At 46.8% G+C, this 26,011-nt stretch overlaps 2 protein-coding genes across 4 annotated transcripts in view; one reads left to right on the forward strand and one right to left on the reverse strand.

The window, feature by feature from the left end:
* Positions 1-1,656, forward strand: part of NME7 (NME/NM23 family member 7) — a 238,141-nt gene extending 236,485 nt beyond the window's left edge. For both annotated transcript variants that reach the window (XM_073563790.1, XM_073563789.1), the window contains exon 12: positions 1,017-1,656. In XM_073563790.1, the coding sequence (XP_073419891.1) occupies positions 1,017-1,049 (33 nt within the window). In that variant the 3' untranslated portion in view covers positions 1,050-1,656. The remainder of the gene's footprint in view (positions 1-1,016) is intronic.
* Positions 1,105-25,383, reverse strand: ATP1B1 (ATPase Na+/K+ transporting subunit beta 1). Of its 2 annotated transcripts, none has more exons than XM_073563795.1 (6): positions 25,224-25,383; positions 11,983-12,111; positions 5,196-5,351; positions 3,633-3,817; positions 3,465-3,539; positions 1,105-2,476 (listed from the first exon to the last, which is right to left on the reverse strand). In XM_073563795.1, the coding sequence occupies exons 1-6, from the start codon at positions 25,360-25,362 to the stop codon at positions 2,213-2,215; spliced, it is 948 nt and encodes a 315-aa protein (XP_073419896.1). In that variant the 5' UTR covers positions 25,363-25,383; the 3' UTR covers positions 1,105-2,212. The 2 variants fall into 2 exon arrangements, with proteins under 2 accessions (XP_073419896.1, XP_073419897.1); XM_073563796.1 differs by lacking the exon at positions 25,224-25,383 and adding an exon at positions 14,085-14,490.
* Positions 25,384-26,011: the final 628 nt, after the last annotated feature.

Consider the following 26,011-nt stretch of genomic DNA (forward strand, 5'->3'; position numbering starts at 1 on the left):
TCCAAAAGCCGGCAAATGTTTAAATGTTTCAGCGGCTATTCTGCTATGACGAACTGTATGAATTACAAATAAATATATATATATATATATATATATATATATATATATATGTATGTATGAGATTTATAAAAAATACATACATGACTAGATCTATTAATTCTCTATTTATTTAACCGGTCACTGTGATTTTACTGTATTGGAAGAATTGACGGCTTTTGGTAAAGGACACCGGGTGCGATTTTATCGCAAGTCACACATCTGGTCCATTTGTAATCCAATTTTTTATCGCCCCCATAGACTTGCATTGTCGAATCCGATCCGAAAAAATCGGTGACATGCTGCGATTGTCTCGGTCCGAGGATCGGATCCAATAAAAAAAAAAAACCACACACCACACATGATGGGAGCAGCACCATAGAATAACATTGGGACGAATGCAATGCGATTTTTTTATCGCATTGCATTCGTCCGTTTTAATCGCTAGTGTGACCCCGGCCTTAGAATCAATGTGTTCACCTTTGGATTGTGAATTGAAAATCCACCCTGTGATTTTTCATTGCAAATTTTACTGAAAATCTGCAAATATGATTAGCAGTTTTACTTTATTACCGAGACCTGAGAGATTCTGAAGTTAGAGAACATTGGTGCCCATTTCCCACGCACACATACTTATTGTACCAAAATTTTAGTCCTTGAATGTAAAGTACCCAAATGTGGTTATAAGGAAATGGAAGTGGATGTCCCGTGAAGACACCCCTTGCTCATGTGTCATATCACGGCATATAAACATCATAGAGGTAGTCTTGTTATGGAGGACTCAGTGGATGATTTTTAAGACTACATTTTTCCTGCAGTGACCTATGTGGACGTGCCAGCAAGTTCCCCTGGTGATAACGACTGATCACCCAGGGTTGCAGCTGCCACAACTTCCCCCGGTGACAGCTCATGGTTGATGAAGCTGCAGAACAACCTCTAATCACAAGTCAGGTACTAATTGTAGATGTCATCTTTTCTAGGTACAATATTTCTTCAAGATTCTGGACAGCTGAAGTGCCACAAAAAAAAAAAAAACAAAAAAAAAAAAAAAAGAGACAGACACAGAAATTGGATTATTCGTTTTATTGTCTGATGTTTTGACTGAAAGACCACTGTACTCCTTGCAAATATTACAGATGTTCCAACAATGTGCGCACAGTAGACATGTAATACATTTTATGGGATACTGCATTGCATTTTATTTTTTTTTTTTAAACTTGTCTTAAAATAAAGATTTTTCTCAACACGTGACTTTGGTTTATTTCATACATTACTTTTTCTTGAAGAAAAATAAAATTGTACAACTGCATAAATATAAAATTCTTCCACCATGAAAATGGTTAAAACATTTGTAAAGACAGCACCAAACTGCGATGCTTACTGAAAACAAAAATAAAATATATATATATATAACGCAAAACAATTAGCCCTATTCCTGGCAAAAAGTGACAGTCAGACCCAGGCCTCAACACACCTTCATAACATACATAACAGACAAGGGGGAGGGCATGATATAAAAGCATTAAATACAAAGCACAGCACAACCCATCACCTGTTGCATAAAGTGAAGCTAAAGAGAAAAATAAAATAACAAAAAAAAAAAAAAAAAAAAACACCAAACTCACAACAAGGAAAGCTTCACTCCTCCCCTTAAAAATAAAATGAAATCAAAGCCACATAAAGGCTTTATGGAGTGCTAGGAAAATTCTCATTGGTTGCCCATCTCACTATCATGCCAGTTTTATTCCCGATACAGAGTATTTACACCTTGGACTAAAAGCTTGCTCACAAAAAGGAAAAAACACACATGGCTTGGCGGAAAGTGTAGAGTCTGCACATCTGCTACTGTACAATACGCTAGAAAAATAAAATACACAATGTAGCAACATTCTGGGGCCGAAAAACATTGCTCACTACATTTTGATTATGGAATCATAATTTACAGCATAACGGGCATCTCCCAAGGTTCAAGTCATTTATTATTAGGTTCTCTCATTTACAGTAAAATAAATACTTGTTGCTATTGCTACACCTCGATTTTACATTCTAACCCTAGTAAATGCGGAAAGCTAGTGTAAAGCGTATATATTAAGTGAAGGTCCCATACATGACAGTTTGTTCAAGACTAAAAGTTTTTGAATTTTAGATTATGGTATTACACGGGCGGCACCTGTGATCAGCTCTTAATCTCCACTTTTATATCGAAGCGTCCCTGAAAACGGTCTTTATCGCTATATTTGATGTTTTCTCCCAGCGCCTTGCACTCGATGCGAACTTCTGTGTCCATGGTGATGTTTGTCAATTGCACAGCAATAAGAGGTTGGAGATAGGAGGGTTGTAGCAGCTTTCCATAGTAAGGGTAGTAGTTCAAGGGGAATCCAGCCACGCCGCCCATGCCATAGATGTCAATCTTAGAAATTTTGCCCAGATCTTCTTCTTTCTGTAAATAGAAGTTGAAACGTCAGATTGAACCAAATTAGCGCACTTCATCAGCGCCATACGTCAGTGTACAGACGCCGCTTACATCAACTCTGCCCATACTATTAACAGAATGTCACTCGTGACTGGCACCGGGAAAGTCTCATTGTGGGCTGCTATGCATGGCATATAGCTCCTACAGAGCTGGTTCATCGGAAATGTACTGTATGGCTCTTTCTAAAAGTACACTTTCTTTTAAATAACCTGCAGTTCCATAGTATAATGACTTGAAGCTTCTTGAGTAACATTAAACTACAATCCATGATGGCATCTAGTGCCCATGTTACGCGAGAGCAGAGGTCTCATGCATAATTTCTCATTCCTTGAAAAGTACTGGCGTAATGCTACAGTTTCTCAAAACTAACCACAAAGTGGATTTCTATAGAACAGTTTGGTAATATTTTGCTAGAACAGTCTAGGTGGAAGTGCCACTAGCATGACAGCAGCTAAAACACCCATTCATATACAGAAGGCATCACTATTGCATGTGTGACCAGTCCTCCAGGCAATGCACTTAGGTCAGATATGCAGCAGGATAGCACTCGGACCAATGTTATACTGTATGGGGCAGTGCAGATCGGTATGTGGGGAAAAAAAAAAAAAACGAGAGAGAATCATTGCTCGTGACCTCCGACCTTACGTGTCAGAGCTCAAGAAATCTCATCTAAAAGGATACAGAGAAAATTTGCAGCATAAAGTGAGCAGCACTGTGCATTTAACATCCTCAGCCTGTCTGTTTATGCCGTGGATTTTTCGCTGCAGAAATGTACTGTGTGAACGCACTTTCATAAGAGTTTACACAGCAGGCTAAAACCTACTGCATTTAGATGCCCAGTGGTCAGGACTACCACTCATGCACACAGACCAAACATCTTGTAGTTTATGTTCTCCAATCATTGCCAGTCTGCTTTCATGACAATAGATACTACAGACATAGCGGTGGATCTTACCTTTCCAGTACAGACAACAGGGATGATGTTTGGAAAGTAATTGCCGTTGCCATCTAATGTTCCATTTTGAGGAGGCTACAACAATGAAATGAAAAGTTTGATGAATGTCTGGTTCTACTCCGAAGTGTGAACAGTTCAAGTGTCCCAGCCTGTATGACTGATACTTACCTTTGGTTTAAATCCCAGAATTCGGTTAAGCTTCACAATTATACAGGGCTTGCCGTCTCTAAAGCCAAAGGTTGGATCGTCTAAACCAGAGCAATTTTTAAGCCACTCCCGCCTAAATCTACAGGATCTCTTTTTGCCGTTATCTGGGTTTATTGCTCCACGGTCAATGTAGGTTTCAGGTTTTTCTGAAAAATAGTAAAGTCGTGATTAGAATAGTTATTTGAGCCACCAATTATCACAGGTGTAGAGACACAAATAGTCATTCCATTAGTCGTGATTGATCACACAGAATGGGGCGAAATTCCGTGCACAAACACAGCTCTGGCAAAGAGACCACTTTCAAATGTTCAGTTTATCTGGATTTTTCTCTTTATAGGTATAGTTTTGAGTAAAATGTAAATTGTTCTTTTAGTCTACAAACTTCTGACAACATGTCTCTGAATTTTCAAGCAATACATTTTTTTTTCTGGGGGGGGGGGGGGTTCTGAAAAGGAGAAATGGTTAAAAAAAAAAAAAAAAAAAAAAAAAAAAGTGCTTTCGGACCTCAAATAATGGAAAGAAAACAAGTTCATAGTCATTTAGAAAACAACAATACTAATGTTTTAACTCCGGAAGAGAGTTCAGAAATCAATATTTTGTGGAATAACCATGATTGTTAATCACAGCTTTCATGCATCTTGGCTTGCTTTACACCAGTCTTTCACACTGCTTCTGGCACAAAAATTAAAGCAGTTCTTTGTTTGATGGCTTGTAACTTTTCAACTTGATTACATTCCAGAGGTTTTCAATGGGGTTCAGGTCTGGAGAATGGGCTGCCCATGACAGGGTTTTGAGGTGGTGGTCTCTTAATTTTTGCCAGAGCTGTATATCCTAAAGATGTCCATTCATATTAGATGGAAATCAGTCACACTTGCCAATTTATTTATTTATTTTTTTTACAAGTCTATCCCACCATCTAGTGTATATGGAAAGGCTCAACCAACTCTCCCTTGATGGAAGAAGTTGGAGGAAAGTAAATCCATGCCCAATCCTTTGTTCAGAACAGTCAGTCTCTTCTCCCCATTTAGTGAGTGGGTGTGTGATAAGGCGTTGAGGACTTGCAGAACGAGTTAAGCTGTAGATTAAACTATATGGAAAAAAGGAGCCATTTGCAGCTTAATATTTCAGCATTACTTTTGTCAGAATTTTTAAAATGCCTTTGACTAGACCAAATGCTTCCAGTCTCCTTTAGGTTGGGTTCATGCAACGGACAGCACATTTGTACAATATTCTATGGGCCAGAGCACACTGATGTGTCTTTAGAGTGGGAGGCAGCAATACTCGGACCGTTTTATGGACCAGAATCGTGCATGCAAAGAGTAGGCAGTTACTGCACCGGTCAACTATGAGGACATGGAACCAGTCACCCCTCCAATTTGCAGACACGCCTGGCCAATTTGTTCATACTACTATCTAAACTTGGCCTTAGTATTGCTGATAAAGAAGACAGGCTAATATTGAAATCTTAATACCGTATCCTTGATTCTGTTGCTTAGATTAACAGTCACAGGTCTTAATACTCACCAGAGCAGTCTTCAAAAGCCTCAGAGTCGCTTTGCTTGCTGAAGTTATAGTTCTCTAAAAACATGGACATGCTATTCACATATTCTCCATATGAAGAAGCCTCTTTCAGTGAAAAGGACATCTCTGCTTTTAATGCTTTGGGTAGCGGTGTCAGTCCTGGAATACATAAAAAATAAAATTATAAACTATTTAGACAAGGGTACATTGCTGCATATATGTCACTAGTCTTGACAGCCTGTGCTGTATCCGTGTCCTACGGGAACTTGGTAGGGCACTTACTTCGCGGCATGGATAAAACAAGGTCCTGGAAGGAGAACCTGTGCCCCATAGTCACATACACTATTATCCAAAGGGGCTTTACAGGATTGAGATCTCATTGAGTTCATGGCACCAGCCTGAGTCAGGCCAAGCTGTGCTACTGGGAAAAGTCATTCAGGCAAAGTCACCAGATTGTGGAACAGTTACAATATCTAGGTGGCCAGTGATGGCAAGACCATTCTCGTAGTTCCTCAGCTGACAGAGGTGGTCTCTAGCTATGTTGTACAGAGATGCCAACTTGGTCATCATGAATTGTCCTGGCATCTCATCATATCTCTTATTACAGAGGAACTTCACTGGATATTGCATTTACACCATTCCATGTTCTCTGGAGATGGGAGCATAAAATCCCAGGAGATCCACTCTGGTCAGCTTTTCTTGATCTCATGGCCATGTTAGCAGCCTCTCTCTAGTATTCAGCTGCTGTCACAAGACTGGCAGATCAGATAATTGTACGAACAAGCACGAATACAGGATACAATTACTATACATACACAACACCTCCCATTTCTCTTCCAAATAATGATCCTGTAAACCCAAAGCAATCACGCCCATAACGTAATGTCTTTGTGGATGAAACAGACAGGAGATATCAGATCTATATATGACCATCAGCAGAATGTGTATGGGGTGTCCCAATTCTCCCTCTAAATGTTGGGAGAAAGAAGGGTCTATCTTGTTTTCTCAGGGGACATGCGTTTGCCTTTTTACCTTTCTACTTGGGGTGAATTAGGTTAGGATCACCATAAAGCAGACATACTGGGAAAGAACATTTTTTTACAATACATCTATGGCTGCATGACAAGACTACCAGCACTACCACTGCAGGTAAAGAAAGGCTAATATACAGTGTAACAATACAATGAGTCTTTGTGTGAAGTGAGCAGGACATTAATCATAGAATCGTAGAGTTGGAAGGGACCTCCTGGGCCATCTGGTCCAACCCCCTGCTCAAAGCAGGATTCGCTAAATCATCCCAGTCAGATGTCTGTCCAGCCTCTGTTTGAAGACTTCCATTGAAGGAGAACTCACCACTTCTCGTGGCAGCCTGTTCCACTCATTGATCACTCTAACTGTCAAAAAGTTTTTTCTAATATCTAATCTGTGTCTCCTCCCATTCAGTTTCATCCCATTGCTTCTAGTCTTTCCTTGTGCAAATGAGAATAAAGTTGATCCTTCTACAATGTGACAGCCCTTTAGATATTTGTAGACAGCTATTAAGTCTCCTCTCAGTCTTCTCTTTTGCAAACTAAACATTCCCAAATCCTGCAACCTTTCCTCATAAGACAGGGTTTGCAGACCGTCTTATTAAGCCTGGGTGCGGCTCACTGGCATTGTTTTATGCCATTGGCATATTACCCTCAGTCATGTCTTTTAATTGTTCTAGAAGATTTAGATTTACAACAGGGCAGAAGGAACAGCCGAACAAATGGCATAGTCAGCTTCACAAAGATCAAGAATTGTACTGGCCCGATCAAAGGTCATCTACTGGGGTCTAACAGAGCTTGCAAAACTGCGCACCAAACCGGTCTATATTAATGTAACCTAAAACATAGGTACACCTTCACTGAATCAGATAACAGTCTTCATTAGCAGCAGTGATCTGATAAGGGTCTGCCAATACCCCCATACACATTAGATACCAGCAACCATCTCACACAGATCTCCATAAACAAGATTCTTAGCTCTGCCGAGCCTTCTTATGAGAGCCACTGCCAAACATCTTTCAATACGCAGCACCCCTGCCGATCAGCTATTCCCGATACCAGGTGGATATGCTGACTTGAGGGATGCACAGCACAGCTCCATCAACTGAGTAGTGGCCATGGCAGGTACTGCACATTCCCCCCCTATTCGAATCAATAAGGGGCAGATGTACAGAACCTGACCGGGGCAACCTTGCAGTTGATAGAGCTGTGCAGCTTCACAACTCAGCACATCCGCCTGCACTGGGAACAGCTGATTGCCAGGGGTCTTGGGTTCCATACCTCCATAGATCAGATACTGATGACCTGTCCTAAGGATAAGCCATCCATATAGGTCTCAGACAACCCCATTAACCACCACAATAATCATCTGTCTGGGGCTCCCATACACATAAGATTGTCGGCTGACCAGTCAATATCAGCAGGTTCCGTCAAGTTTTTTTCCCTTAACATATATGGGGGGTCATAAAGGACCACGCCAGTGATTTTTTTTTTTGTTCCCTCTGTTAGCAATAACTACTGTAACTAGATCAAAAGTTCAAATACTTACGCTGTTTCCAATGCTGGTGTGACAGCATATGACCACATTATGATCTGCTGGCTCACAAAGTATATTCTGTGTGTACCAGAAGTCACTCTCTTAATGCAAGAATATGGGACTGAGAACAAAGCTCTTGTAGCCTCAGACATACACAGGGAGTGACCTCCATGCCACCCAAAATACGCTGCATGAGTCGACAGGTCACAACTGCAATCACGAGATGTGAGAGGACCGAAGCAGCACTGGAAGACATGACGGCGATTGTATCTAGAAAGGGTATTCAAGTCCTAACCACACACAGTGATGATTGCCAACATAGGGAACAAACAAATATTGCTGCGGTTGTCTTTGAAGTTCAGATACAAGTGGTCTTAAGACCCCCACGAACACTGGATATTCATCAGTTGATAGCCACTTCTACTCCTCCATACACAGGAACGCTCTGCTTGGCCAGACTCTTCTGACAGCGGCTTATCTCCCCACAGAACAAGAGTATCAGCTGTTGAAATTCCAACAGTTCGATCCTTCTCTCCCCGACTGTCCACAGCAGAAGGACGGCAAGGAATTCCCTAGTAGGAGTAGGCTAAGGCCTCTTTCACACTTCAGTTTTTTTACGTCAGTTCCAAACTGTGAAAGAACGGATCCGTTTCCGCTGTGCAAAAAATGGGGAGCGAGAGATTAAAATAGCAGGTCCGCCACACAGAAAAAACGTTACTATGCCCGTCTACTCCGCATGGTGGACGCTGAAATACCAACGGATCTGTCAAATAGTGGATGCAACGGATGACCATCCGTCACAATCCGCCACTCATGCAAGTCTATGGGGAAAAAAAAAAAAAAAAACGGTTTCCGCCAAAAAAAAAAAAAAAAAAAAAAAGGGATTTTTTTTTTTAAAAAAAAGGGCGGATTTCGACTGACACCGAAAAACTGAAGTGAGAAAGAGGCCTTACCTGTAGTGGCAGGGATCATACAAATGTATGTGTATGAATAAGCAGATCCCTAGACCAGTCAATAGCTGGTATGTTGGGAAATAGACTTGTTCCCATGCCACTGCTTATATATTGGCTTACCCATCTTCAGCTACATCATAGAGAAGTCAGAATATTACATTAGTGCCACTATTAGTCGCATGGTTTGTTCTGGACCCCTAATGTTGTGGAGGTCCCAGATCACAAACACCCAGTAATGATACATTGGTAAAACCCAAATGGCCACTTCAAGCCCATCAGTTGCATCTGGATTGTTTGTATGATGGGGCAGCCATTTACATGTACACTGGGTCATTGCCCAGCACATCTGCTAAAAACCTGATGTGATCAGAGCCTTATCTAGTGTCATTTTATACCCAGCTATGTATAACCTAGACATCTGAAGTACAAATAAGTAATGGTGGGCAGAAGAAATAAAGAAGTGTAGAGGCCTTCGTCCAACTCTTTGTATATCCACGGGGCACTAGGAGATCAGCTTTGCCACAGGCGGAGTTTTAAAAAGAACACACAGACAAAAAAGAAAACGAGTGAATCATTAACCACGGCAGAGTCAAGGTCACATCCAGAGGGGAAGTAGCCTGATCACTCCTCCTATGTAACAGTCGTCAGCATAGTAAGCACATGGTGCACAGAAAAGCAGAAATGCCCTTCCCTTTTTGGTTATGGAGGCCGTACATTGTGCAGCGTGTTCACTTTAGATAAGGCAAGGAACTGCTTACACAGGGTTGGGAGGAAAGAGCCTTATTCCCGTCATCCTAAGACCCCCCCCCCCCCCCAACTGTACACTACACAAAAGCATCACCACTGATACATCTAATACATGGGATTACAGTCATGAGACTACGAGGCAGGGGCTCGCATGTAATCCCGGCAGGCTGCTGAATTATTTAGCATTTGCATGCGTGACGCTGCCTGTCATGAGAATAGACAATTACCTCTGTTGTCATGGGAGTGGACGACTTCGTAAGAGGAGTAGTTGAGAAACCATGGCCAGAGGAACACACACAGAAACAGACAATAAGAATACTATAGACCATCATTTTGTATAGTAGAAGTGGATGGCAAATACAGCTTAATTGCTGTAGAACTACAAGTCTCTGCATGCCTTCTGAACCATAGGCTAGTAGGACATGCCAGATCTTGTTGTTTCACACCAGCTTGAGAGCCTAGTGGTTGTGCCACACTCATCTTTGGGCTCATACACACAGCCAATCTCAGACGAGCGCTACCCCTGGTTTTCATGGATAGCACTCATACCATGATATTCTATGGGTCTGTGCACATGCTTGATGTTTTCCTTGGACCGAGCAGTCAGAGAGAAGAAAAAAAAAAAAATATCAAGAGACATGTCCATTTTGATCAGAGTGTCAGAGATTATATATATATATATTATATATATATATATATATATATATATATATATATATATATATATATACACATACACACGCAATGCAAGTTTATCAAACCACAGCGTGCTCCAATTTCAGACTGTCAGAATGGAGAATTTGTTTTTTTCCTTGTACATGTCCAGCAAAAACTGATGCCACTCTGATTGAAGTCTGATCAGAATAATTGGATGGAGGAAGAGCGTGCCCCCACATTCAGCTTTTACCTCCAGATCCTGTTACTGGAAGCATACGCTGTATAATGCAGCAGAGGCCGGAGAAACTCAATATTCTGGACTAATCCCATTATCAGAAATGGCTATTATTTAGTCAGATAACATTTCACTTTAATTTGATGACAATGCTGCAAATGATACGAATGGCACCAAGTACAGTCATGATGCTGCTGGTACTTAATCTCCAGCGTGAAGGACTGAAAATATTACATCACCGCATGCCTCCGACCTATACACCTACCGCTTATAAAGGATGCAGAAACATAGCTACCTTATGTTGGGATGCCACTAGAATGAGTCCTCTGATGTAGCAGGACTCGGTTACGATATCATGGCCTACTATTAATCTAATATATAAAGCTCAAAGTGTGTATGTGTGTATGTCCGGGATAGGCATCTGCACCGTCGCAGCTACAGCCACAAAATTTGGCACAGTCACATGTCTGGACCCCGAGAGCGTCCTAAGCTATGTTGTGAGGCGAAATTTTAACCCCGCGCGTTCCAATTCATCAAACAATTTTGCCCCTATCTACATACTGGGGGAAAAAGTGTGTGTGTGTGTCAAGCCCCGCCCCTCATTGTGATGTCACAACGGTTGCCATGGCGACGCTGATGTCATCATAGGTTACAAGCCCCGCCCCTCATTATGATGTCATAATGGTTGCCATGGCGACGCTGATGTCATCATAGGTCGCAAGCCCCACCCCTCATTATGATGTCATAATGGTTGCCATGGCGACGCTGATGTCATCATAGGTCGCAAGCCCCGCCACCGCTCATTATGATGTCATAATGGTTGACTATGGGATGGAGGATGTGTGATGGGTATATGGGCACTGGACTATGAGATGACGGATATGTATGATGGGTATATGGGCACGGGACTATGGGATGGAGGATGTGTGATGGGTATATGGGCATTGGACTATGGGATGGAGGATATGTATGACGGGTATATGGGCACGGGACTATGGGATGGAGGATATGTATGACGGGTATATGGGCATGGGACTATGAGATGAAGGATGTGTGATGGGTATATGGGCACTCGACTATGGGATGGCGAATATGTATGATGGGTATATGGGCATGGGCCTATGGGATGGAGAATATGTATGATGGGTATATGGGCATGGGACGGAGGATATGTATGATGGGTATATGGGCACGGGCCTATGGGATGGCGGCTATGTATGATGGGTATATGGGCACTCGACTACAGGATGGCGAATATGTATGATGGGTATATGGGCACGGGACTATGAGATGAAGGATGTGATGGGTATATGGGCATGGGACTATGGGATGGAGGATAATTATAATTTGCTACAACTAACCACAGTTAGTTACTATGCCCGGGCAGCGCCGGGCTCTTCAGCTAGTCCTATATAAATGACTGAGCTCCGCTTACTGTGCATGTTCAGGTCCATACAAATGTGATTGGTGATCGCATCAGGCAGTTCTGGCTCTAGTTTTGCCTAGCAGGGAATTACCACTATTAGCCCAAAATTGTTAAGCAAGCAAGTGATGTAGGATCGGGAATAAATCTGGGTTTAAGCATCTGATTGCACTAATTATATACGGATTGTGTGCCAGAACATGGGCGTACCTGGTGGGGCGACACGGTCCTGATACTTTGGTTCAAATTCACTGATGGTCAATAGAAGCACGTGAATGGTCCCAATAAATATACCAGCCAGGCAGCCATAGAAGACCAGATAGAAGAGGAAGATTTTAACTGCAAAATAAACAGCAGAAGCAATTATTAGGCAAAGGAAAACTCATGTTGCATGGTGAGATCTACAGTAGAGATTGGAGCACCTCACAATTGACCAGATTATATCGCCTCCATGTAATCCAGGGCAACTCCAGTTAAAGAAAGCCAATTTGTGGCATAAAGCAGAATCCAATCTGGCCCTTAACAGCAGTCCAGCCTCAGCTCAATTGTGGAAAGTGATCCGGGTCTATGAGCATTGTAATTAAAAGCTCAGTGTGTAGTGATAAGCCTGGGTACGGCGGCGAGGCCTAGCCACGCTCTGCTGTCAGGAAGAGGCATGTTCATAGTTAACAGTCGTATCCAGGCAGCATTGAGCAAGTGTCAGTGACGTCAGGGAGATTTGGAAATTTTTTCCACAGCTCAGCCATAGGAGAGTAGGAAAGCACTATGGCTGCTATGCAAACATGCTGCCGCCGATCGCAGCCAGGCGGCAGACCCCGTGTCACTCATCAGGTCCTCCACATACATGGCTGCCACAACCTGTCACATCCAACACTATATACTGAGATAACACAAGTCCAAAATGTTAATTAGGAGAACACATTGCACATCTGTACCATGTATATCACAGTCAGAGCATGACCTCGTGGGCCACCCAGGGGCGCATCTGCACTTACTAGTGCTCCTCATGACAATTATTAGCCAGCTTCCCCAGGGCTGGGAACAACACACAGGCACCAATGGTAGGAGTGCTGTTCACTGCCTGGAGGAACAGTCATAGCAGCCATGTTAATGTCACCTGATAAAGCGGCTTCACAACCGGACAGACGAGAACTTAGGAGATTTTCAAGAAGCTAAACTATTTCTAGATCGATGAAAAGATAAGAAAGTGAATGACTCAGGTGCAATGTAAGAGCCTACAGGCAGATTCCCGACCACACTGTGATCACCACCATCAACAGGCTGACTAGGGAACACACGGGTGGCCTGGGCTACAGTTATCCCCATCTGGGGTTTTGTGGATCCAGGATGTCCTTGAGTTGTCCTTTTCTGCCGAGGTGCTAAACATCACTCAGCAATTCTGGTTATGTCTGTTTCTGGAAGAGATGGCTGACGGCCAATACATCTTGTCACCCAGCTCTCTGTCCTGCATGCGATATACATCCGTCACTGAAGCCCCTGCCGAGTGCCCCTATGGGAGCAGTACAAGACCAGAAACACCATCCTCCTACCAGATATAACCAAGGACGACAGAAGCTGCCATCAGCCATTGTTACCTGGCTCACGTCACAATAAATATTACTAATCTGTAAGAAACCTTGTGATCACGTGAGGATATGTCCACGTCCCATTACAACATTACACGGCTGGGTCCATTCCCAGACAATACAGAACATGTGTCACATGAGAAGGCGGCACACTGGAGGCTCAGGGCTCCATTGTGAGGCCTCAAGTTACAGCCGGTTGCTAGGAGACGACCTTCCCAGGACCTGTTCATTCCTGACCATTCTTCAGCCTCCAGCTAGTGAGTCCTGGCCCCAGATCATGTGCACATGTGTCACCAGAGATGCCCAGTCTCCAGATCCACAGACACCAGTGGGCATCCTCCATGCAACCAACCTGTCACCTTGACTAACCTTGGCTTAGTGATGCAGAATTAACCCTTTCCTGCCAGTACAGATGTTCACCAGCTCCAGTCCTCCCCTTCCCCCACCCCATGTACTATCTGCAGATTTTCCATTACAAGGCACAACTGCAATGTGCCACCCCCTGTTGGTGGTGGTGTCGTGGGTGACGGTGACACAGGGTTTCCCCTCCCTCTCAGCTCTTACAGATTGGCTACATCGCTGTCCTTCAAAATGACCTTTTCCCCAAAAAACACCCCATAAGGATGGCAATGTGGCGGCACAGAGTGCCCGGCAGCAGCCATCGCCACAGTTTCCTGGCAGGCAGGGCACACAGGACACCTGGTCACCATGCTCGGGCATACTTACACCAGCTGCCACCTGTCCTGCCCAGAAACTCCTTCTTCTCGGGGTTCCACAGAAACCTCTTCCAGCCGCCGTCGCTCTCCTTGCTTTTCTCCCTGGCCATGTCTTCCGTAGGTGCTGCTTGGTTTAGCTTAGATACACACGGTTAGATACACTCCCGATGCTGGCAGCGTGACCTCTGCTGCTGGAGACAAGGAGACACAATGGGTCACGGTGCAGGAAAGGCTGGTGCTGCTCCCGGGGACAGTGCTGGCGGAAGACTGGAGTTGTACGCTCGGAGGTGGCACAGCTGGTGCTGGGGAGGGCAGGGCGGCGACTAGGGGGGCTCAATGACAATGGCTGCCGGTGCGAGCACGGGAGGAACTTGGACCCGGCGAGGACCTCTGTTCCCTCACCGCCTGATATATCTACCTTCCACTGTGAGGGCGGGGCCTAGGGGATCACACGACCAATGCCATTGTTTAGTGTTCAGGGGGCGGGGCGGGGGCGGGGCCGTGCAGCTGCAGAGCCGGAGCGGGGCGGCCCCTCCTCCACTACAAGGTGGTAAAGTAGAATGGGGAGGAGGAGGAGGAGAGCGGGCGGCAGGCCTGGCACAGGGGAGGGCGAAGAGGTGGGCACGGCTTCTTGGGACGCCAGGCGAAGACAGGGATAGTAGGCAGATTGTCACCCGGGGCAGGGGCATCACGTGTGACTAGACTGTGGTGGGAGAGTGGGCATCGCGCTGTGTGAAAGGCAATCAGTGGTGCTCCTGGCAGGAGAGAGAACTGTGTGACATGGAGGGGAACCTTGTTCTGCAGCCGCGTCCTCCTGCCATACGGTGGGCACAGCGGAGTGTGGGGCATGGGTGCCAGCGGCCATTGTGTGCTGTACGTGGGCACCAGAGGACGGGCACATCTGCAGACCACGGACTAATCTGGTGAAGAGAGCACCAGGGTGGGCACAGGTCTGTGTCAGACACCAGAGGACTGTGCCCACCTACACCAGACTGGTGCATGCAGACATGTGTCAGGCCTCCTGTGCCCACCATACACGGACTGATTGTCCCTGGCACCAGGGTGGGCACAGGTCTGTATCAGACACCAGAGGACTGTGCCCACTACACCAGACTGGTGCATGCAGACATGTGTCAGGCCTGCTGTGCCCACCATACACGGACTGAGTGTCCCTAGTACCAGGGTGGGCACAGGTCTGTATCAGACACCAGAGGACTGTGCCCACTACACCAGACTGGTGCATGCAGACGTGTCAGTTCTCCTGTGCCCACCATACACGGACTGAGTGTCCCTAGCACCAGGGTGGGCACAGGTCTGTATCAGACACCAGAGGACTGTGCCCACTACACCAGACTGGTGCATGCAGACGTGTCAGTTCTCCTGTGCCCACCATACACGGATTGAGTGTCCTTGGCACCAGGGTGGGCACAGGTCTGTATCAGACACCAGAGGACTGTGCCCTCTACACCAGACTGGTGCATGCAGACATGTGTCAGTTCTCCTGTGCCCACCATACACGGACTGAGTGTCCCTGGCACCAGGGTGGGCACAGGTCTGTATCAGACACCAGAGGACTGTGCCCACTACACCAGACTGGTGCATGCAGACATGTGTCAGGCCTCCTGTGTCCACCATACACGGACTGAGTGTCCCTGGCACCAAGGTGGGCACAGGTCTGTATCAGACACCAGAGGACTGTGCCCACTACACCAGACTGGTGCATGCAGACATGTGTCAGGCCTCCTGTGTCCACCATACACGGACTGAGTGTCCCTGGCACCAAGGTGGGCACAGGTCTGTGTCAGACACCAGAGGACTGTGCCCACTACACCAGACTGGTGCATGCAGACATGTGTCAGGCCTCCTGTGTCCACCATACACGGACTGAGTGTCCCTGGCACCAGGGTGGGCACAGGTCTGCATCAGACACCAGAGGACTGTGCCCACTACACCAGACTGGTGCATGCAGATGTGTCAGTTCTCCTGTGCCCACCATACACGGACTGAGTGTCCCTGGCACCAGGGTGGGCACAGGTCTGTATCAGACACCAGAGAACTGTGCCTACTACACCAGACTGGTGCATGCAGATGTGTCAGTTCTCCTGTGCCCACCATACACGGACTGAGTGTCCCTGGCACCAGGGTGGGCACAGGTCTGTATCAGACACCAGAGGACTGTGCCCACTACACCAGACTGGTGCATGCAGACACGTGTCAGTTCTCCTGTGTCCACCATACACGGACTGAGTGTCCCTAGCACCAGGGTGGGCACAGGTCTGTGTCAGACACCAGAGGACTGTGCCCACTACACCAGACTGGTGCATGCAGACGTGTGTCAGGCCTCCTGTGCCCACCATACACGGACTGAGTGTCCCTAGCACCAGGGTGGGCACAGGTCTGTATCAGACACCAGAGGACTGTGCCCACTACACCAGACTGGTGCATGCAGACATGTGTCAGGCCTCCTGTGCCCACCATACACGGACTGAGTGTCCCTAGCACCAGGGTGGGCACAGATCTGTATCAGACACCAGAGGACTGTGCCCACTACACCAGACTGGTGCATGCAGACGTGTCAGTTCTCCTGTGCCCACCATACACGGACTGAGTGTCCCTGGCACCAAGGTGGGCACAGGTCTGTGTCAGACACCAGAGGACTGTGCCCACTACACCAGACTGGTGCATGCAGACATGTGTCAGTTCTCCTGTGCCCACCATACACGGACTGAGTGTCCCTGGCACCAGGGTGGGCACAGGTCTGCATCAGACACCAGAGGACTGTGCCCACTACACCAGACTGGTGCATGCAGACATGTGTCAGGCCTCCTGTGTCCACCATACACGGACTGAGTGTCCCTGGCACCAGGGTGGGCACAGGTCTGCATCAGACACCAGAGGACTGTGCCCACTACACCAGACTGGTGCATGCAGACATGTGTCAGGCCTCCTGTGCCCACCATACACGGACTGAGTGTCCCTGGCACCAGGGTGGGCACAGATCTGTATCAGACACCAGAGGACTGTGCCCACTACACCAGACTGGTGCATGCAGACATGTGTCAGGCCTCCTGTGCCCACCATACACGGACTGAGTGTCCCTGGCACCAGGGTGGGCACCAGTGCGGCGGTGTAGTGGGGCTCAGCTTACTACACAGCGGGCTGCTGCGGTGGTGTGGACATGTATTGTCTGTCACTCAGATGCTTGCTCTGACATGGCATCTGGTGAAGGTCGTGAGGAGAAGAATAGCAAGCACCTGCCCCATAGGAGGAGGCACAGGAGAGCCTGCGGGAGATATGGCAGGCCGAGCGAGCGGCATCCTGCCAGTGCCAGGTACATTTCCACACGACTACGCCCAGTGGTCAGTGCCCCGGGCGGCATCATCTGTGCGGGCTGTGCTCGTCCTCCCCGCAGGTGGCTGCTGTGTGAGGAGGATGCGCCTCCATTGTTTCTCCCGCCTCCTCTTCCATTCACCTATTTGCCCTTCAAGAACTTTTCCAGCCTTTCCCTGTACCCGCACCACGTGACCGGAGCACTAACGTTAGTAATCCGGAGGCCGCCTCCCCCGCCCGCTGAGGCGCCTCGGTGATTACACTGTGCAGGCAGGGGTTAACAGACCGGCTAGACCCGGTCAGGAGCTGCAGGAGGGGATGGGCACAGGAAGGTGGGATGGGCACAGGAAGGTGCCCTGTGCTGCCCACCTCATAGGCACCACACATCTGGGGCAGCTGGAGGCTGCAGTGTGTAATGTGGGAATGCTTCCCTCAGATAACCTGCAATGCCTGCAGCCATCCATGCACGGAGCTGGCATGGTGTTACACACGGGCATGTGCCACACACTGCTTCACCCCCGCCAGGAATCTGACTAAACTGCTGGAAACATGTCTGACAATCACCTCACTGAGAATACATGTCGCGTTTCACCTCAGACCCCTCAGGCCCCTTATTGTGCGCTAACAGCGAAGGCTACGTGCCCACTAACGGCGAAGGCTACGTGCCCACTAACGGCGAAGGCTACGTGAGCACTAACGGCGAAGGCTACGTGAGCACTAACGGCGAAGGCTACGTGAGCACTAACGGCGAAGGCTACGTGAGCACTAACGGCGAAGGCTACGTGAGCACTAACGGCGAAGGCTACGTGCCCACTAACGGCGAAGGCTACGTGAGCACTAATGGCGAAGGCTACGTGAGCACTAACGGCGAAGGCTACGTGAGCACTAACGGCGAAGGCTACGTGCCCACTAACGGCGAAGGCTACGTGCCCACTAACGGCGAAGGCTACGTGAGCACTAACGGCGAAGGCTACCTGCGCACTAACGGCGAAGGCTACGTGCCCACTAACGGCGAAGGCTACGTGAGCACTAACGGCGAAGGCTACGTGAGCACTAACGGCGAAGGCTACGTGCCCACTAACGGCGAAGGCTACGTGAGCACTAATGGCGAAGGCTACGTGAGCACTAACGGCGAAGGCTACGTGAGCACTAACGGCGAAGGCTACGTGCCCACTAACGGCGAAGGCTACGTGCCCACTAACGGCCAAGGCTACGTGAGCACTAACGGCGAAGGCTACCTGCGCACTAACGGCGAAGGCTACGTGAGCACTAACGGCGAAGGCTACGTGCCCACTAACGGCGAAGGCTACGTGAGCACTAACGGCGAAGGCTACGTGAGCACTAACGGCGAAGGCTACGTGAGCACTAACGGCGAAGGCTACGTGCCCACTAACGGCGAAGGCTACGTGAGCACTAATGGCGAAGGCTACGTGAGCACTAACGGCGAAGGCTACGTGAGCACTAACGGCGAAGGCTACGTGCGCACTAACGGCGAAGGCTACGTGCCCACTAACGGCGAAGGCTACGTGCGCACTAACGGCGAAGGCTACGTGAGCACTAACGGCGAAGGCTACGTGCCCACTAACGGCGAAGGCTACGTGAGCACTAACGGCGAAGGCTACGTGAGCACTAACGGCGAAGGCTACGTGCGCACTAACGGCGAAGGCTACGTGAGCACTAACGGCGAAGGCTACGTGCCCACTAACGGCGAAGGCTACGTGAGCACTAACGGCGAAGGCTACGTGCGCACTAACGGCGAAGGCTACGTGAGCACTAACGGCGAAGGCTACGTGAGCACTAACGGCGAAGGCTACGTGAGCACTAACGGCGAAGGCTACGTGCGCACTAACGGCGAAGGCTCAGCTACGTGAGCACTAACGGCGAAGGCTACGTGAGCACTAACGGCGAAGGCTACGTGAGCACTAACGGTGAAGGCTACGTGAGCACTAACGGCGAAGGCTACGTGCCCACTAACGGCGAAGGCTACGTGCGCACTAACGGCGAAGGCTACGTGCCCACTAACGGCGAAGGCTACGTGAGCACTAACGGCGAAGGCTACGTGAGCACTAACGGCGAAGGCTACGTGAGCACTAACGGCGAAGGCTACGTGAGCACTAACGGCGAAGGTTACGTGAGCACTAACGGCGAAGGCCACGTGAGCACTAACGGCGAAGGCCGCGTGCGCACTAACGGCGAAGGCCGCGTGCGCACTAACGGTGGAGGTCGCGTGCCCACTAACGGCGGAGGTCACGTGCCCACTAACGGCGAAGGCTGCGTGAGCACTAACGGCAGAGGCTGAGTGCCCACCAACGGCGAAGGCTACGTGAGCACTAACGGCGAAGGCTGCGGGCCCACTACACTGTGTGCAGAATTATTAGGCAAGTTGTATTTGAGAGGATTCTTTTTATTATTGAATAACAACTATGTTCTCAATCAACCTAAAAGACTCAGATATCAAAGCTTAATATTTTTGGAAGTTGGAGTGTTTTTTTTTTTAGATTTGGCTATCTTAGGAGGATATCTGTTTGTGCAGGTAACTATTACAGTGCAGAATTATTAGGCAACTTAATAAAAACCAAATATATACCCATCTCACTTGTTTATTTTCACCAGGTAAACCAATAGAGCAACACAAAATTTAGAAATAAACATTTCTGACATTCAAAAACAAAACAAAAAAATCTGTGACCAACATAGCCACCTTTCTTTACAATGACACTCAAAAGCCTTCCATCCATAGATTCTGTCAGTTGCTTGATCTGTTTACGATCAACATTGCGTGCCGCAGCCACCACAGCCTCCCAGACAATGTTCGGAGAGGTGTACTGTTTTCCCTCCCTGTAGATCTCACATTTTATGAGGGACCACAGGTTCTCTATGGGGGCCATGAACAAGATCAGGTGAACAAGGGGGCCATGTCATTATTTTTTCTTCTTTTAGACCTTTACTGGCCAGCCAAGCTGTGGAGTATTTGGATGCATGTGATGGAGCATTGTCCTGCATGAAAATCATGTTTTTCTTGAACGATACCGACTTCTTCCTGTACCACTGCTTGAAGAAGGTGTCTTCCAGAAACTGCCAGTAGGTCTGGGAGTTGAGCTTCACTCCATCCTCAACCCGAAAAGGTCCCACAAGTTCATCTTTGTTGATACCAGCCCATACCAGTACCCCACCTCCACCTTGCTGGCGTCTGAGTCGGAGTGGAGCTCTCTGCCATTTACTGATCCAGCCTCGGGCCCATCCATCTGGCCAATCAAGAGTCACTCTCATTTCATCAGTCCATAAAACCTTAGAAGAGTCAGTCTTAAGATATTTCTTGGTCCAGTCTTAATGTTTTATCTTATGTTTCTTGTTGAAAGGTGGTCGTTTTTCAGCCTTCCTTGCCTTGGCCATGTCCCCGAGTATGGCACATCTTGTGCTTTTTGATACTCCAGTAACGTTGCAGCTCTGAAATATGGCAAAACTGGTGGCAAATGGCATCTTGGCAGCTTCACACTTGATTTTCCTCAATTCATGGGCAGTTATTTTGTGCCTTTTTTTATCAACACGCTTCTTGCGACCCTGTTGGATATTTGCCATGAAACGCTTGATTGTTCAGTGATCACGCTTCAAAAGTTTGGCAATTTCAAGACTGCTGCATCCCTCTGCAAGACATGTCACAATTTTTGACTTTTCAGAGTCCGTCAAATCTTTCTTCGGACCCATTTTGCCAAAGGAAAGTAAGTTGCCTAATAATTAAGCACAACTTATATAGGGTGTTGATGTCATTAGACCACACCCCTCATTACAGAGATGCAAATCACCTGATTTACATAATTGGCAGTTGGCTTTCAACCTGTACAGCTTGGAGTAGGACAACATGTATAAAAAGGATGATGTGATCAAAATACTCATTCGCCTAATAATTCTGCACCCAGTGTAAGGGCGGAGGCTACGTGCGCACTAAGGGTGGAGGCTACGTGTGCTCTAATGGCGGAGGCCACATGCGCACTAACGGCGGAGGCTACACACACACTGCGGTTTGGAGCACTTCAAAAAATGCCTGAAAGCCTGTTGTGATTTATATCTATCATAAAACCACTTTGCAGGTCTGAGGCTCAGTCTTTTTATGATATTTTTCTCAAGTTTCTAAAAACGTCTGAAGGGAATAAAGAAAATCCGTTTCACGTCATAGTCGTCTCCTAATGGAAAACACTCTAAACTTGGCATCGTTTAGTCAAAAGGCTACCAAAACGCTTCAGGAGCGGAAAACTCCCCAATGAAGCAGCATTCTCACTTTCCACTTGAAAATTTATTTTTGACAGACTTAAAAAAAGCTCCATGTGCACACAGCTGCACATAGGGTGTTGTACAGGCGGCCATTTCTGTTCAAGTTGTGCAAGGAATCCCATGCTTTCATTCACACTGCATTCCTCGCCACATTCAATGGTATAGTACATAGAGTATGGGTCTAGATCCAAACCCACCACAAAACGAGATAGTCAACGTGCCAGCAGAGCGACTGACATAATGATGCAGACACCGCGTGCCCTGAAGTGCATTATTTTTGGACGTATACAACCTACTGGAGGTATACAGATATTATACCAAGGAATCGCAAGTTATTCTTTTTGTGAGGCAAAACTTTTCCCTGCCTGTTTTTAAATGTTTTACCTCACTTTACCTTTATGATCCCCTGCTGTCCTGTCTGCATACTTTTTTGCATCCTTCCCTACCAGGAGCTGTGGTATGATCCAGCCATGTTCCTGCACGGTCAGACACAGCCATTACATAGCACGTAGCAGGGGAAAATTTATAAGATTATCTCACACAGGTCAGATTATCAATACACTAGAAGGATGCAGGCGACCCCCCATGATAAAGGCGGGGGCAGCACAGGTGCAAAATACTGATGAACAACCACCCACAACCTACCATCATGGAAGGGGGGCTGCCCAGCACAATACAGACACCCCAATTCACCCATCCAATGATAATACGGGGCCTGGCTGCATTCTGCATAAAAATGGTAATGTGCAATATAAAGATGAAAAATAATGTATACATGTGACCGCTGCGGGTTTTTCGCTGCAGAAGTACACAGCGTCCAACCCGCAGCACCTCCGGATCGTTGGCTGATACCCTAAATTTATACATGACGCCTTCACTATCAGCCACTCTGGACATGGCCATACAAGGCCGATCTGAATAATAATTAAATAATAGACACTGACACAAATAATAGAGGATGAAAAGTGGCCGTGAGTTTATTTTGGGTTAATATAAATCTAATATATAAAGCTCAATGTGTGTGTATGTATGTATGTCCGGGATTGGCATCTGCACCGTCGTAGCTACAGCCACACGACTGGACCCCGAGAGCGTCATAGGCTATGTTATGAGGCGAAATTTTAACCCCACGCGTTCCATTTCACCAAACAATTTTGCCTGTTATTCTTATCATTTCTATGGTGTTATCGTCCTTCTGTAAAGCTGGAAATAACACAATTTATTACCGTGCCAACACAGACCACCCTCTGACACAGACTGCAGGGGGAGCCCAGTATCACACAGGATAGGATTAGATACACGGCTCAGCAGTCAGTATCACACAGGATAGGATTAGATACACGGCTCAGCAGTCAGTATCACACAGGATAGAATTAGATACACGGCTCAGCAGTCAGTATCACACGATAGGATTAGATACACAGCTCAGCAGACAGTATCACACAGGAGAGGATTAGACACATGGCTCAGCAGTCAGTATCACAGGATAGGATTAGATACACGGCTCAGCAGTCAGTATAACACAGGATAGGAGTAGATACACTGCTCAGCAGTCAGTGTCACACAGGATAGGATTAGATACACAGCTCAGCACACAGTATCACACAATAGTATTAGATACACGGCTCAGCAGGCAGTATCACACAGAATAGGATTAGATACAAGGCTCAGCAGACAGTATCACACAGGATAGGATTAGATACACGGCTCAGCAGTCAGTATCACAGGATAGGATTAGATACACTGCTCAGCAGTCAGTATCACACAGGATAGGATTAGATACACTGCTCAGCAGTCAGTATCACACAGGATAGGATTAGATACACGGCTCAGCAGTCAGTATCACAGGATAGGATTAGATACACTGCTCAGCAGTCAGTATCACACAGGATAGGATTAGATACACTGCTCAGCAGTCAGTATCACACAGGATAGGATTAGATACACAGCTCAGTAGTCAGTATCACACAGGATAGGATTAGATACACGGCTGAGCAGTCAGTAACACGATAGGATTAGATACACAGCTCAGCAGAAAGTATCACACAGGAGAGGATACTTGGGTAATCGTTTAATTTGTGTTGCAAATCTGTAGTGTTGAATATATGATGTGAAATGTTTTTATGTGCAATATAATCATTATAATTTGTTATAACTAACCACAGTTGCTTACTATGCCCAGGCAACGCCGGGCTCTTCAGCTAGTAAATAATAACCAATCCATTAATAAATAATTCCATATAAATACCCAATATTATCATACCAAAGAAACAATCCGCCCCTTAGCGGGCGATTTTCCCTTAAATAAGCCTCATGACATTTAAATTGAACAGGAAGGGGAATCTTCTTTTCTTCAGAGAAAACACTAAGTGAGGTAAAAACGTCCCAAGCAGGGCTTTATATATTTAACAAAAAAACGCCAAAATTAATTCCACCAATCCGAGAGCTCCATGAATCACATCCACCAATCAAGGCCTGTGAAAACAGCGCCAATCAAAACATGTTAACACCAGATATAAGGCTGGTTTCACATTAGCGTTGAAACAACGCTGCGCACTGTGTCGGTAAGCCCCGCCTCCCTGCCCGCCCCATCCGGGATCACCGCCTACTATCGCATTTGCACGCATGCGATCGGCGCACCCTATCTTTAGCATAGGGTGCGCAGATCATGCGCTGCCAGTGTGAAAGTGGCGTGCTGCGCACTTTTGACGGTGCGCCCCGAAATGCAACATGTTGTTTCAACGCTAATGTGAAACCAGCCTAACCGGGTTAATGACCCTCAGAAAAATTAACCATGGCTCTTTTTACCAACCTTTTAATGAGGAGAAAAAACACCATAAAACAATTAAACTTTGTGCTAAATTACGGCCTGTATAGCCATGGGACCCCCCCTTTATGCTGACGCTTTATTACAGGGGGGGCTAACATTCTCATTAGGCCGGGGTCACACTTGTGAGTGTAATGCGAGAAACTCGCACCAATACCCGGCACTGCCGCTGGCACTCGGGATCGGAGTGTGCGGCTGCATAGAAATACATGCAGCCGCACACTCCGGTCCAAGTATTGATGCGCGAGGCTCTCGCAAGTGTGACCCCGGCCTTACTGACATTCTGATACACTGCTCCTCACTGTGTATTAAAGGTGTTTAACCAATATCCTAGTAATTGCTGGTATCCAACCACTGCGACCCCCAGCAATAACGAGAACAGAGCCCCAAGACTGTTTTGTGCGAAGCTGTAATTGGGGTGCCATAGAGCTCCATGAGCCCCTACTGGACCTCTTTATGCCTCCCATTTCAACTACAGTTATTTTCTATTAATTTTGAGTTTAAAAAAGTTGCGGCGTTCTATTTTTATTTTACACGTACTAAAGGACCCATACAGGCTCCATACAGTGGTGTATTACCGGGGTTTTCCCTAAATTGCAAGTTATCCCATATGGAGGTGGACACAGACAGAAGAGGGCTCCTATGCAAAAGCAGTATATGGCCCCTTTGTAGTCCAGTAGCTCACAGTGCAATTCCACTTGGAGGTGGAAGTGATCCCCTTACCTCTTGGACACCTGTGTGGCCACACTAATGATATGTTTGCCTCTGATCCCAAGAAACCTGGAAACCGAGGGACTAGGCTTTGCAATGCCCTGTCTTGTATGGAGCACAGGTGTGCATACCCGACTTCTGCTCCATTCATTGTCAACGGGACTGAGCCTTGGCTTTCTGTGGCAGCCTATAGTCAATGAATGGAGCGGAGGTGGAGTATGCACACATGTGCTCTACTGCAGAGCCCAGTCCTCGGTATCTAGATTTCCATTCTCAGTGTTCGCTGGGTGGTAGGTAAAACTTGTTATTTTGTCAAAAACCCTTTAATGCATCACTATATGGTGCCCGTATGGTTCTCTTAGCACATACAGAGTCACAAAAATTGTCATTTTTTTTATGTCAGATCTAAAGGAAATAACTATGAAATCGGAGGCATGAAGAAGTATAGCAGAGAGCTCCATCTCAGCCCAATTATAACTTCACATAGAACAAAGCTGTAAGGCCACGTTCACATGTCGAGTAATTGGTCAGTATTTCACCTCAGTATTTGTAAGCAAAAATCAGGAGTGTGTGATGAATACAGAAGTGGTGACGTGTTTCTATTATACTTTTCATCTGATTGTTCCTCTCCTGATTTTGGCTTACAAATACTGAGGTAAAATACTGACCAAATACTGAACGTGTGAACATGGCCTTATACAGGAGCAGCTCCTGGACTAGTCTTATATAATTATGGAGAACTGTACTATTGTAGAAATTGTTTCCTACACATTTGCCAAACACAATCTGCCAAAAAGTGC

This window comes from Dendrobates tinctorius, unplaced genomic scaffold (assembly GCF_039654945.1).
Source record: "Dendrobates tinctorius isolate UK_male_01 unplaced genomic scaffold, ASM3965494v1 ptg000398l, whole genome shotgun sequence".
NCBI classification, from domain to species: Eukaryota; Metazoa; Chordata; class Amphibia; order Anura; family Dendrobatidae; genus Dendrobates; species Dendrobates tinctorius.

Coding starts and splice junctions, on each gene's coding strand:
- ATP1B1 (XM_073563795.1), bottom strand. CDS start 25,362: ATGAATGGAGCAGAAGTCGGGTATGCACACCTGTGCTCCATACAAGAC. Junction 12,112..25,223: donor GCCACACAGGTGTCCAAGAG/GTAAGGGGATCA, acceptor TTTATTTTGCAG/TTAAAATCTTCCTCTTCTAT. Junction 3,540..3,632: donor TTCTGGGATTTAAACCAAAG/GTAAGTATCAGT, acceptor TCATTGTTGTAG/CCTCCTCAAAATGGAACATT.